At 36.6% G+C, this 15,137-nt stretch overlaps 1 protein-coding gene across 6 annotated transcripts in view; it reads right to left on the bottom strand.

Moving 5' to 3' along the window:
* Positions 1-15,137, bottom strand: part of CDC42BPA (CDC42 binding protein kinase alpha) — a 338,092-nt gene that overhangs the window by 267,591 nt on the left and 55,364 nt on the right. For all 6 annotated transcript variants that reach the window (XM_021718207.1, XM_008069336.2, XM_008069337.2 and 3 more), the window contains exon 2: positions 257-348. In XM_021718207.1, the coding sequence (XP_021573882.1) occupies positions 257-348 (92 nt within the window). The remainder of the gene's footprint in view (positions 1-256; positions 349-15,137) is intronic.

The raw sequence follows: 15,137 nt of genomic DNA, 5'->3' as shown, positions 1-15,137 counted from the left end.
AAGGAAGTGACAAACCAATGAAACAAAAGGTAGTCTAGAAACCTTATCACATTGACATGTGAAGTACATGTGTGAAAATGCAGAAGATCTTAGAAAAAAATCCATGTAAAAATATTTCAACACCTTAATATATTTTCTGATCAACCATATCAATTACAACAGCAAGTAAATAACACTTCAGTTAAATCATCTCACAACTGTATAAAACAGCTTCCAAAACAATTAGCAGACCTTCCATAAAATCTTAATCTCTTACCTCCCCAAAAGCTCCTCGACCAATCACCTTTAATATTTCAAAGTCTTCTCTATGTAATCGCATTTGTTTCACTTTAGAAGTAAACGGTTTAGCTGAAACAAAAGAGCAACATCAATTACTTTCTTAATGAAATGTGATGCAAATTAAATATAAATAATGGGGTTTCTTACACAAAAAATTCAAATTATAATTAAAAATTAAGCCAAAATATTTAAAAATAGCATTAAATATGAGAATAAAAACATTTAATTTCCTAAAAAAATCAATATATTTCCTTTTATTTTTTATATATGAATTACATTTTTGGTGAGAAACATTTTTAAACCCCAAAGAACACAGGAAATAATGCAAAGCACAGGGGCATATGAAAATGAAACCAGTTTATTCTTATGTTAAACATTCTAACTCACAATGCTAGATGTATATTTTAACACAAAGGTCCAAGTAAAAGCAGATTTCACAGCACCAAATAGTTCTTCAGTAATTCCTACCAAGAAAATGAATATTTACTTTACAATCATTCATTTATTATTTATTTAACATGCTTTTGAGCAAGAGTCTATCCTATACAAAGCATAGCGACAGTAACTAGAGTTTTTTAAAAAGTTGATTAGGGAGATTCAAGGTGGCCACCGGAGAGCAGCCCAACCTGCGCCTCTCTTGCGAGTGGAGCGGAGAGGACAGACCTAGCCACCAGTCAACTCAGATGGCATGAACACTTCTAGACTGGGGAAGCACCCTGCATCCCGCAGAGTTCTCTTTGAACGCAAGGAGAGAGTTTGGGCAGCCGACATTGGAATCAGGAGCCCCATCCACACGAGCGCCAGTCTTGCATAGGACCTGCAGCCCGGCCTTGTGTGCAGAGGGGGTGAGTGTTCCTCACAAGTCTGGGTTGGTTTCCCTCCTCCCAACTGTACACCAGTCATTGGTCCCACGCAGGAGGAGATCTAGTAAAGGCATAGCCGCTAAGGCTGGAGCCCAAGCAGAGCTGGGAACACATGCATGTGCTCTGAGTGCCATCAGCCTCCGAATGCACACTCCCCACTGGCGGTGCCCTCGGCTCCCAAGCTGGGAAAGCTCGCCTCTGTGGCATTCAATTCATGCCCGCTGCCAGCGTCTGGCGGCCAACCACCCCCTCCAGACAAGAAAGGCTTTCCTGCCAGCCTCATCTGCTCAAAGGGCAGGTCTCTTCTGACATGAAATCTGCCACTGCTAAGCACAAACTTGGATGGAGACAGGGAGACATGAAAGGCACCTGGAGGTACTGTTTCCCCGCTGGAATGTTTTCTGGGCTGCGAAAGATGAACAGCTGTCAGAGGGTGCCACCCCCCACCCCAGTCCCTGCCTTGAGCTCCCCAGCTGGAAAGCAGTCTGGCCATCTGACCGCGGGGGGGCGGGGGGGCGGGGCATGACACTGCGACAGAAAGTCACTTTTTTTTTTTTTTTTTGAGTTGGAATCTCTGTCACCCAGACTGGAGTGCAGTGGCACACTCCCGGCCACCCCGCAGCCTCGACCTGCTGGGCTCTGGCGACCCTTTCGACTCAGCCGTCCAAGTAGCCAAACTGCAGAAGTGCACTACCACGCCCGGTTAATTTTTTTGATTTACTGTAGAGATGAGGTCTCGCCAAGTTGCCTGGGTGGTTCTTGAACCCGCGGGGCTCTCAAAGTGCCGGGATTACAGGCTGAGCCACCGAGCCACTTTGGGTGCAGAGCACAACCCAAAAGAGTCACAGAGCAAAAGTGAATACCTCTCTCTCTCTTACCTGAGTGAACTATTTTGAAGGACAGAAAAGGCTCTAGGATAGCAAAATCTTGTCTAGCTACAAAACAAGAAAACTAAAGAAAAACAATTAAAAGAGAAGAGTTGCTCCTTACAGATGGATAACCACCAACAATCCTCAAAGCCTTAAAGAAACATCACCTTAAAAAGCATCTATCGCGGGGCTCGGTGGCTCAGCCTGTAATCCCACGCCTTTGGGAGGCTGAGGTGAGTGGATTGCCTGAGCCCGCGGGTTCGAGACCCACATGGGCAGCGAGACCTCATCTCTACAATAAATCAAAAAAGCCGGGTGTGGTAGCGCACGCCTGTAATTCTGGCTACTTGGAAGGCTGAGACGGAAGGATCACCAGAGCCCAGCAGGTCGAGGCTGCAGTGGCTGGCAGCGGCCACTGCACTGCAGTCTGGGCGACAGAGTGAGACTCCAACTCAAAAACAACAAAAAAAGCATCTATCAGTCCCCAAGCAATGGAAGCCACCCAGAACTACCAGTCCTTGATACCAGTCATAAAATTCAAATAATGATGGCAAAAATGGCTAAGAAAAACCACTAGAAATTAGAAACAAAGATCACCCACTCTGTGCAGAAAGTAAAAGTTGAGTTGGCCAATATAAGAGGGGTCCATTCTGAAATCCTGAAAATGAAGAATTACCTCCTGGAATTTCAAAGCACAATAACAGGCCCAAGGAGCAGAATAAATCAGGAAGAGGAAAGAATCTTGGAGCTTTAAGAACAAAATAATTGAACTAACCCAGTCTGACAAAAACAAGGAGAAAAGGCTCAGAAAGAATGAGCAAAGTCTACGAGACGTGTTAAGACTGTGTAAAGAAGCCAAAACTATAGTTGATTAGAATCCCAAAAACAGAGGAGGAAACTGAGAACACCCTAGGAAAAAACCTTCCATGAGGTCATCCAAAAAAATTTCCCATATCTTGCTAAAGAGGCAACTATCCAATGCAAGTGACTCATGGACAATTGCAAGGTATTACATGAGAAGACCATCCCCAAGACACACAGTAATCCACCTCCACAAAGTAAGCATGAAGGGGAAAATTCCTAAACGCAGCTACAGAGAAGGATCAGACCACCAACCAGGAAGACCCATCCAGAATCGCAGCAGACTTCTCAGCAGAAACTCTACAAACCAGAAGGGACTGGAGTCCCATCTTTAACATTCTCAAAGGCAAGCAATTCTAGCCAAGAATTTTCTACCACACCGAGCTAAGCTTCATCAATGAGGGAGAATTAAAATCCATCCCAGACATCCAGTCCCTAAGAGAATATGACACCTCCAGACCAGCCTTCCAGGAGATGCTTAAAAAAGTCATGAGTGCAGAAACAAAAGAATGGTTATACCCACAAAAGCACAGGTAAACATAGAGCTAATCCACAAAATTTTTTTAAAAATAATAAAAAATAACAACAAAATAAATGTGTATGTATATATATGAAGCAAAGCAACCTCTTAAGACTCTTATAAGAGGAATAAATGCTCACATATCAATAAGACTTGAATATGAATTAACTGAATGTACCATTAAAAAGGCTTGGAGTAGCAAACTGGATAAAGAAACATGATCCAACATTCTGCTGCCTCCAGGACACCCACGTCACTGCAAGGGACACCCACTGACTCAAGATGAAAGGTTGAAAAATGACCTCCCAAGTCAATGGAAAACAAAAAAGAGCAAAGGTAGCTATTCTTATATCAGACAAAACAGACTTCAAACCAATGAAAGATAAAAAGGACACTACATAATGATAAAAGGCTCAATCCATCAGCAAGAAGATCCATCTTGAATATATATGCACCCAACAGAGGAACGCCTGGTTTTATAAAACAATTGCTACATAAATTAAGAGAGGACAAGGACACACAATCATAGTCAGAAACTTTAATACCCTGCTAACAGCCTAGATAGATCATCGAGACAAAGAAGCCAACAAGGAGATCCTGAACATTAACTCAACATTCAACCAAATGGATATAACAGATATCTACGGAATACTCTACTCACCATATATAGAGTAGTCAACTCATCAGCACATGGAACATACTGCAAGATTGATCACATTCTCAGACATAAATCAAATGTAATCAAATTTCAAAAGGGTGAAATAATATAAAGCATCTTCTAAGATCACAGTGGAATAAAAACCAATATCACTGCCCACAAGATCACCCCTCAAAACACGCAAAGGTAAGGAAACTAAACAACATGCTGCTGTATGACTTTGGAGTCAACACAGAAATCAAGTAAGAAATAAACAGATTCCTGGAAACAAATGAAAACAAAGACATATCAAAATCTCTGAATGCCATGAAAACAGCAATGAAAAGGAAATTCATATAGTATTGCATGCTCATATCAAAAAAATAGAGAGATCACAAGTAAATAGGTTAACATCACACCTAAGAGAGCTAGAAAGGGAAGAAAAATTAAATCCTAATTTCAGTAGAAAAATCCGGACTACTAAGATAAAGTCACAATTGCAAATATAAAAGACAGAAATATCACAGAAAGGAACTACAAGACAAAAAGTCAGACAGACCCCTGGTCAGACTGACTAAAATAAAAAAGAGAGAGAGTCCAAATAAACATGTTTAGAAATGAAAAGGTGATGCCACAACAGACCCTGAAGATATTCAAAACAGTATCAGAGATTACTATGAACATCTGCATGCAAATAAACTAGAAAATATAGAGGAAATGGAGGATTTCCTGGTATCACACAACCTTCCAAGGTTGGAACAAGAATAAACTGAAACCCTAAATAGACCAATAACAATCCAGGAAATTGACTCAGTTATATGAAATCACCCTGACAAAAAAAAAAGCCCTGGACCAGACAGCTTCTTAGCTGAATTCCACAAGACATACAAGGCAGAACTGATACCAATCTTACTGAAAGTATTTCAAGCAATCAAGAAGTAAGAATTCTCTCTAGCTCATTTTATGAAGTTAATATCTTCCTAATACCCAAAACTAACAAAGACTCAATAAGGAAAGAGAATTACAGGCCAATTTCCCTGATGAACATAAATGCCAAAATTCTCAAGATTCTAGCAAATCTTATCCAACAACACATTTCAAGGATCATCCACAAGAACCAGGTGGGCTTCATTACTGGGATGCAGGGCTAGTTCAAAATTCGCAAGACTATAAACGTAATTCAGCACATCAGCAGGTATAAAACCAAGAACTACATGATTATCTCAAGAGATGCAAAAAAAAGCATTCAATAAAATCCAGCATCCCTTCTTAATAAAAACCCTGAAACACCTAGGAATCAAGGGAATATTCCTCAAAAGAATAAGAGCCACCCATGACAAACCTGCAGTCATCATGCTTAATGAGTAGAAGATGGAAGCATTCCCCTAAGAACTGGAACAAGACAAAGACACCTGCTCTCACTCTCACTCCTCCTATTCAACATAGTACTGAAAGTCCTAGCCAAAGCAATCAGGCAAGAGAAGAAAATCAGGGGTATCCACAAAGGAAAAGAGGAAGTTAAGTTATCCCTCTTTGCAGACAACATGATTCTATACCTAGAAAAACCCTAGAGAGTCTGTCAAAAACCTCCTCACACTGATAAATGACTTTGGTAAAGTCTCAGATTATAAAATAAATGACAAAAGACCATTGCATTTCTATACCCCAACAACAAGCAGGTTGAGAACCAAATAAAAAACACAATCCCACTCACAATAGCTACACACAAAAAAAAATGAAATATCTTGGCATGCACCTAACCATAGAAGTGAAAGACCCTTACAGTGAGAACTACAAAACACTCCTCAAAGAAATCAAGGATAAAACAAGTAAGTGGAAAAACATCCCATGCTCATAGATTAGAATATTGTTAGGATGTCCAGGTTACCCAAGGCAAAAGTTTTTGTAAACTATGCATTTGACAAAAGCCTAACATTCATACAAGGAATTCAAATGAATTGAAAGAAAGAAAAGCAAAAACCAACCCCATTAAAAAGTTGGCAAACTACATGAACAGATACTTCTCAAAAGATGACATACAAGCAGCCAACAAACACATGAAAAATTGTTCAGCCACACTAATCATCAGAGAAATGCAAATCAAAACTACAGTGAGATACCACCTAACACTGGTAAGGATGGTCATCATTAATAAGTCAAAAAACAGCAGGTGCTGGCACAGCTGCAGAGAAAAGGGGGCACTTCTACATTGTTGGTGGGAACATAAGCTAGTTCAACCTCTATGGAAAGCAGAGTTCCAAAATGGCTATTTCTCAAAGAACTAAAAATTGAGCTTCCATATGATCAGGCAATCCCTCTCCTGGGGGATAAATCACTCTACCAAAAAGACACCTGCATGTATATGTTTATTGCCCAATATTCACAGTAGCAAAAATATGGAACCAACCCCGATGTCCATCGAAAGTGGACTGGATAAAGAAAATGTGGTATATACACCATGGAATATTATGTAACCATAAAGAAGAACAAAATCATGGCCTTCGCAGCAACTTAGATGCAGCCGGAGATGGTCATACTAAGCGAACTATCACAGAAACAAAGAATTGAATATCATTTATTCTCACTCATAAGTGAGCCCTGAACACTAGTCACACTAGCACAAGGTGGGTATCAGCAGATGCTGGGCACTGCTAAGGCAGGGAGGGAGGAAAGAGAGAGGGGGTACGTGGCAACACACTGGGTACCTGGTCCACTCCCAAGGGAAGAGAGAGCCAGTTAGAAGCCCAAACTTCACCTGCATGCAGCCTACTTACATAGCAAATCCTCACTTATACTTCACAACTCTAAAATAACATAACATAAAATAAATCAAAGGAAATAAATTTTAAAAAATAAATTAAAAAAAAACAATATAAAAATAAAAAGTTGCTTACAATATGGTACTTTCCTTCCAGAGCTCTCAGTCTTCAGGAAAGGCAGACAAGTATGCCTGTATGCAAAAACACACACCCACAAATGTAGCAGTGTAACAAAGTCTTTAACAGAGGTAAATATAAAGTGCTTCAGGACCAATGAGAGTGAAACACTATTATGTGGATGCTAATGCTTCATTAAAGAAGGTAACAGATGAATTGAACCTTGAACAAAGTAGAATTCTACTTTGCCTGGGTTTGACAGTGTAGACATTCCAGGCAAAGGGAGCAATAAAAGCAAATGAAGAGAGGAAAGTAAGTGAATTTAGTGTGATAATGGTAAATAAACACTGCTACAGAATTGTGAGAAGAAAAGCAAAGAACTAGGAGCCAGAAAATGCAAAAGGCTTTGAATGTCATTATATGTAAATCCATTGAATTCATTCAAAGAATTTAGATATAATCTTATTACTATTTTTTAATTAAAATTAACATCTTAAATATTCTACCAACTCTAAGAGAAGTTCAGACCTATCTTCTTTCTTTCTATCCATTTATATTCTCACACCAAAAGAAGCTGAGATGATTAAAAGGTTATTATATATGAGTACAGTTCTTTCTTCTCTTCCTTCTATAGAGCCAGAGTGTGACAAGAGCAAAGATATGTGTTTGAAAACTAGGGAAGTGAAATAGATAAGCAGGCCTTAAGGCTTGCTCTGATCTGAAAGTATGCATTTAGCCCTAATCTGCTTAGAAAACAGGAGTAACTCCACGCTGCTTACTTACCTAAGTCTACTAGATATTCCTGCAATAGTATTTTAGATTGTAAGGAAAGGAAATGGAGATCAGATTTCTATTTGGAATCCACACAGTAGAGAAGATCAAAGAAAGGGATCAAGTTTGAGTGAAGGTTTGAAGGATCTCATACTGTGATAGAGACGAGGTATACATGGCAGGCAGAAAGTAAACACTGATATGTCCAAGGCATCCTGGTTTTGAACAAATTAAACTGGTTAAATTGTGAGACTATAGCCACTGTGTATCAGAGTCCCAACAGGAAACATATTACTCTAATTTAAGAAAAGTTTATTTACAGGTAGACTATTTGCAAAGTGTAGGTGGGCTATACGAGAACCACAAGGAATAATAGTGCAGTAACCTGGTACTAGTGGCTCTCTCTTTTCTAGCTTCAGTACTAACATATCAGAAATACAGATGCTCCTCAACTTACAACAAGGCTATGTCCCAACAAGCCCATTCCAAGTCAAAAAATACCACAACTCAGAAATGCATTTAATGCTAGTAACATGGCAGATGGTAGGTACCCAACTTCTGATGGTTCAACTTAAAGTTTTTCAACTTCATAATGGTTCAAAAGAATACACATTCAGCAGAAACTGTAACACCATCATAAGTCCTAAAATTTGATAAACCCATGGTAAAGTGGAAAAACCCTAAGCCAAACCATTGTCCGTGGGAGACTGTCTATACATGATAAAGAAGGAGAGGTATAACATGTATAAACTAAAAGAAAAGTACACATGTGGAACCCGTGTGAGACTACTGCTAGTCTAGTTGCCAGATAAATCTGGAACACAGCAGCCTACAACCCTTAGCATATTTTTATGTTATCTTCTAATTCACTTTTCTCCGCTCTCTCAAGGCTTCCAAATAACCTGACACCAAAATAAAGCATAGGCACTACTATACTTTTTTTCATTACTGATCCTAAAGACAAAAACAGCATTTCATCACCGACAACTTACAGTTATCTGTAATCTAATTCAGGTCTTGAAAAATAAATCTATATATTCCTTCCTCTGAGCAACATCCTATATATCCAAAGGTTAGCAATTTACATATCTTCTGAAACAATACTACAAAACAAGAAAGAAACTAATTTTTAAAACTAGAGTGACTGAAATATGATTCACATAAACATATAGTTGTTAAAGTGATCTTTTAGCAAAGGTACAAAGCATGACAACCATCAAAAGTTAAATATTATCTAATATACCTTGAAAGCTCAAGCAAATTTGTACTGTAAAATAATGCATAATTAAGACTGAGTTTGTCAATTACACAAATTCTATGAGCACCTGTAGCACTCAACACAAATTAAAATAATCCTATGTAGTCTTTCCTCCCTGAAACCTGCAAAAATCCCATTCCTTTGACATTGCAAAACTATTATACTTTTAGGCATTCAAAATTTAGTTGTTGCTCATTCCTATAATCCCAGCACTTTGGGAGGCCAAGGCGAGAGGACTGCCTGAGCCCGTGGGTTTGAGACCAGCCTGGGCAACTTGGCAAGACCTCATCTCTACAATAAATCAAAAAATTAGTCGGGCATGGTGGCACGTGCCTGTAGTTCTAGCTAGTTGAAAGGCTGAGGCGGAAGGATTAACTACGCCCAGTAGGTCGAGGCTGCGGTGGCCGTGAGCATGCCAATGCACTCCAGCCTGGGCAACAGAGTGAGACTCTGACTCAAAAAAAAAAATCTAGTTTGTTTACATCACATATTTCTTCAGAAAGTTCACAGTTTACTAACATTTTTTGAATTCACTTCAGAAATATTTTTGAATACCTACTGTATGCTAAGTATTGTACAAGGTGTTAGAGGAACAAAGATAAACATAACACACCCTGTCTTCAAGTAAACTTGAAGTGCAATAAGTATTACTCCCCCATTTAAAACTTTCAGTATGGTTGAACAATAAGCAAAGAAGAATGATTATATTACAAGAAATCAGAGAAACGCAAATTAACCTAACAGGACTATTCTGTTACTCATGAACCATTTGGGCCAAAAATTAAAAATCTGAAACTACAAAGTGCTGGCAGGAATGTAAATAACAGGTATTCTCAAATACAGCTGATGGAACTGTTAAGTGACTACAATCTCTGTGGAGAAGATTTGGTTTTTCTTTATTTTCTTAACATGACATATTACTCAAGTAGACTTTAGAAGTAGATCATTTAAAAATATTTTTAGACAAATTTATTTGGTTGTAATGTATTTTTTGTTGTAATGCATTTTTTCAATACATAGCTGAAGTTGCTTTGCTTTGATTTTACTTAGAAATGTTCATAAATAAGTCTTGTCAATAATTACCTTTTTTCTGTAATATCGTCATACGGTTTTATATTAATGATAAACCAACCTCATTAAATGTGTTGACTAGCTTTCTCGTCTTTTCAATTCTCTAAAACAAAATTATTCTAGGCTGTTTTAGGATTTCAGTGTGAAAAACAAACTGTAAAACTTTAGAATATATGAAAAACTATGACTTGAAAACCTCATAAAACTTGCAAGCGAAAATATCTAGCATGTGTCTTTTCAGTGAACCTCTGTTAATCAATTTATTTCATATCACTAATATTAACATGCATTCTATTTCTACCTGTGACAACTATATTAATTATATTTGTGATGAATTTATGCATTGCATCAAAATTCATTTATTAGAATAAGATAACTGATAATATCCTTTTATTTTTAATACCCTACTAGATGAATAGGTTTGATCCCTTGTTAGTGGCTAATATAACTTATTTTGTCTGTTTTCATTGTTTTTCATTATCAATACTGCTGGAAGTTTGTTCATTTTACAACTTTTGTTGCAAATATACAATGTTAAGATTTGTTGATCCTTTACAAATTTCAGTGGAGGTTTTTTTCTGTTTAAGTAGGTTCTATGTATATTAATATAAAATTTCAGAAAAAGAAAATAAAGCCTAATATTAAACCCTACCTCTCTCAGAAAAACTAAGTTAACCATAGTGATATTAGACAAAGGACATTAGGACAAAAGCCAATATAATGAAGATTTAAATGGCCCATAATAATTTTTTTAAGTTCAATTAACCAAGACAAGATTCTAAGTGTGTGTGCACTCGATAACATAACCTCAAAATATATAAAGCCAAAATTTAGAAGAGACAAACTTACTTTCATACCAGGAGATTTTACATCTCTCTCAGTAACTGATAGTTCAAACAAACCAAAAATTTAAAAATCAGTATATCTGAGTACTATAACACTCCACCTAACAGTTGGAGAATATTATTTTCAAACACACACTGAATGTCTACAAATTTTGACGGCATGCCAAGACATAAATCTACTACCTCCAACAAAATTCAAAGTATCGGGAAAATAAAAACCAAATCGTGTGTACAATTCAACTAATGCAGTTAGAAATCAATAACAAAACAAAGAACAGAGTATCATATGTCCTCATTCATAAGCAGACATTGAACAATTATCATAATGCTATGAGAAGGGGATTGGCGGTAGTGAGAAACTGCCAGGAGAGGGGTATGGGATTGGCAGTTGAGGGAAACTGCCAGGGAAGGGAGAGGCACACCTCATCAACAAGGGTACCTGCATAATGAACATTTGTATACCTAATCCTGAATTGTACCCCACATCTTTAAAATAAAAAAATTTTAAAAAGAAATCAATAACAGAAGAATAACCAGGAGAGCCCATAAGCTCTGAAATTCAAAAGAAGACATTAATAAGATAATTAGAAAATACCCAGAACTACACAATAAAAAATACATTTCAAAACTTCTAAGTTATAGCCCAAACCAGTATTTTTAAAAAATAGAGCCTTCAATACTTACATTAGAAAAGAAGGAAAGCTGAAAATTAGGGTGTTAAAAATAAAATATAAAGCAACAGGCCCAGAGAACTAAAAGTAGAAGAAAACAAAAATTTTAAAAATAATAATGGAAATGAGAAATTAAGACAAACCTACAGATGCGGTTGAGATTAAACAGACAATAAGAGAATATAATAAATTACTTATGCCAATAAATTTACAACACAGAAGCATACAAATTTCTAGAAATTTTTTTAAAAACTTAAAATCTGAACTCTCCAGTAAATAAGTTGAATTGGTAGTGTAATATCTTCCACAAAAAAAACCAATTCTGAACAGCTTTACGTTCAGACTCATAAACACACACACACACACACACACACACCCCATAACACACATACTGAAGGCACTGAAGCAATGACACACAAGCACCCCTCCATAACAATGAGTACATACAGCATCCAGACATGGGTTTCTATTTATCATTCTTCACCAAAAGAAACTTAGATTCCAGGCAGAATTAGCTAATATGACCAACACACATGCATGTGTACTCACTCACACGCACACACACACACTACAGTAATGAATAAAATGACATTATGTGCCTCCTGGTGTAGTGCATTGAGAAAGAACTGAGCATAACTTATGACTGACTACATGCTAGCCAAAGATGAGTAATCTGAATCTAATCATGAGGAAATAATCAGACAAATATCAACTGAGAAACAGTCTAAAAAACAACTGGCCTGTCATGTGACAAATATCAAGATGCATCACTGACATGAAAGATAAAAAAAACCTAAGAACTCCTCCTGATTAGACTAACAAGACATAACAACTAAATGCAACGCATAACAAGGATTGAACCCTGTATCAAAAAATAAAAAATAAATATCACTGCAAAGGACATTATTGGGACATTGTTAAAATTTCAATATTGAATATATAATAGAACTATTCATCAAAGTTAAATTTGCTAAGATGGTAACTATGGGAATATTTAAGAGAATGTCTTTATTCTAATAAAACAACTAAAATATGTACAGTTAAACGGTCATGATATCTACAGTTTATTCCTAGATGGTTCAGCAAAAATAGTATGTGTGCATGGGTTTGTGTATGGAGAGAGACAGCACACAGTACACATGTGACAGAATGTTAAAAACAGATAAATATAGTAAGTTCATTAAACTATCCATGCAGATTCTATATAACATAGCAATTTTTTTTTTAAGTTTTTTTTTCCTTGAAAGTAGGATTTGCCTGTAATCCCAGCACTTTGGGAGGCCAAGGCGAGAGGATTGCCTGAGCACACGGGTTCAAGACCCACCCGGGCAACTTGGCGAGACCTCATCTCTACAATAAATCAAAAATCAGCCGGGCGTGGTAGTATGTGCCTGTAGTTCCAGCTACTTGGAAGGCTGAGGCGGAAGGATCACAGGAGCCCAGCAAGTCGAGGCTGCGGTGGCCGGGAGCGGCCACTGCACTCCAGTCTGCGTGGCAGAGTGAGACTCCAACTCAAAAAAAAAAAGAAAGTAGGATTTATTAAGAATACAGAAAAGTTCCGACAGCAGGAAGGGACCTGAAAGAGGTTGTTCCAAAATAAAAGGTTTTAAAACCAAGATTTCAACACTAAAATATAAAAAAGTAAAAACTTATTCTTCACCATTAACAGATCAGTGAAAATGAAAGAAAATACATGAGGAATAAAAATGTGGTAGAACGAATAATGCCAAAATTCAAACTCACTGCTTAGCTAAAAGTAGATACAATTAACTCATATTTACAGAACACCATACTCAATGAGAAGGATAGCTCTTTCCCTAAATTTAAAAACAAGACAAGGATGGCTCCTTTCATTGAACATATCTATTCAACATGGTACTAGAAGTACTAGCCAGAACAAATAAGTAAGGAAAAGAAATAAAAGACACCTAAATTGGAAAGTAAAATTATCTGTTTGCAGATTACATAATCTTATATGCAGAAAACCCTTAAGAATATGCAAAAAACACTGTATAGCTAATCAGTGAATTCAGTAAAGTTGCAAGATATAAAATCAACAAATATGTATTTGATGATTTCCTATATAATTCCCCTTACACAAAACAAGCAAAAATATAGACACAGAAAGTAAACTGTTGCATAGGGCTGGAGAAAAAGGTAATGTGGAGTCATTGCTAGTCATGGGATTTCTTTGGGGGGTGATAAAATGTTCTAAAATTTAGTTGTGGTGATGGTTGGCACAACTCTGAATATATGAAGAACATTAAATTGTACACTTTAAGTGGGTAAATTATATGGTATGCAAATTGTATCTCAATAAAGCTGCTTTAAAATCTGTTATATTTCCATATGTTTGCAATGAACAATCAGAAAAGGATATTTTTTTAAATTCTATTTGCAACAGTTTCCAAAAGAATAAAGTACTGAAAAATAAACTTAACCAAAGAGGAGAGAAATTTATACATCGAAAACTACAAAATATTGCTGAAAGACATTAAAGAATACCTAAATAAATGCAAAGACATCCAATATTCTGGAATGGAAGACTTAATACTGTTAAGAAGACAATGCTACCCAAAGCAATCTATAGATTCAATACAATCTGTACCAAAATTATAGTGGCATTTTTTTTTTTTACAGAAATAGAAAAATACATCCTAAAATCCATATGGAATTTCAAAATACTCCAAATCATACTTAAAAAAGAACAGAGTTTGAGGTCACATACTACTGATTTCACAACTTACCTCAAAGTAAGTAATCAAAATAGCATGACAATAGCATAAAGGTAGGCATAGAGATGAATAAGGGAATCCAGAAATACACTCTCACATATGCAGTCAATTAATTTCAACAAGAGTGACAGCGACCATTTGATAAGGAAAGGACAGTTAACAAATCGTGCTGGGAAAACTGGATGTCCACATGCATAAGAATAAACTTGGATCCTTACTTTATACCATATACAAAAATTAATGTGAAATGGAACAAAGACCTAAACATCAAAGTATCTTAAAACTATAAAACTCTTGAAAGAAAGCATGGGGGAAAATCTTTATGACATTAGATATGGCAATGACTTCTTAGATATAACACAAAAGGCAAAGGCAATAAAAGAAAAAATAGATAAACTGGATTTTATCAACATTAAAACTTTTGAGCAAAGGACACCATTACAAGAGAGAAACGACAATCCATATATTTGTAAAACATATATCTAATGTGAAATTATTAAGAGAATATATAAAGAACTCCTATAGCTCAACAACCAAAACACCCAAGTCAAAAATGGGCAAAGGTCTTAATAAACATTTCTCCAAAGAAGATATATAAATAATCAATAAGCACATGAAAAGATGCTCAACATCACTAATTATTAGGGAAATGCAAACCAAAAAACGACAATGAGATAGCACTTCACACCCTGAAGGACAAATATAGTAAAAATTAGTTTAATTAAAACAGAAAATAACAAATATTGTAAAGCATGTAGATAATTGGAACCTTTGTACAATGCTGACAGAATGTAAAATGGTACAGCTGCTTTGTATAACAGTTTAGTGAGTCACCAAAAAGCTATACTTAGATTTACCTTTGCTCCAGAAATTCCTTTCCT

The sequence above is a fragment of the Carlito syrichta genome, unplaced genomic scaffold (genome assembly GCF_000164805.1).
Source record: "Carlito syrichta isolate Samal-C Ts95f unplaced genomic scaffold, Tarsius_syrichta-2.0.1 Scaffold311939, whole genome shotgun sequence".
Taxonomy (NCBI): Eukaryota; Metazoa; Chordata; class Mammalia; order Primates; family Tarsiidae; genus Carlito; species Carlito syrichta.
The sequence above is the reverse complement of the archived record's forward strand: the minus strand, read 5'-3'. Positions and strand labels throughout refer to the sequence as shown.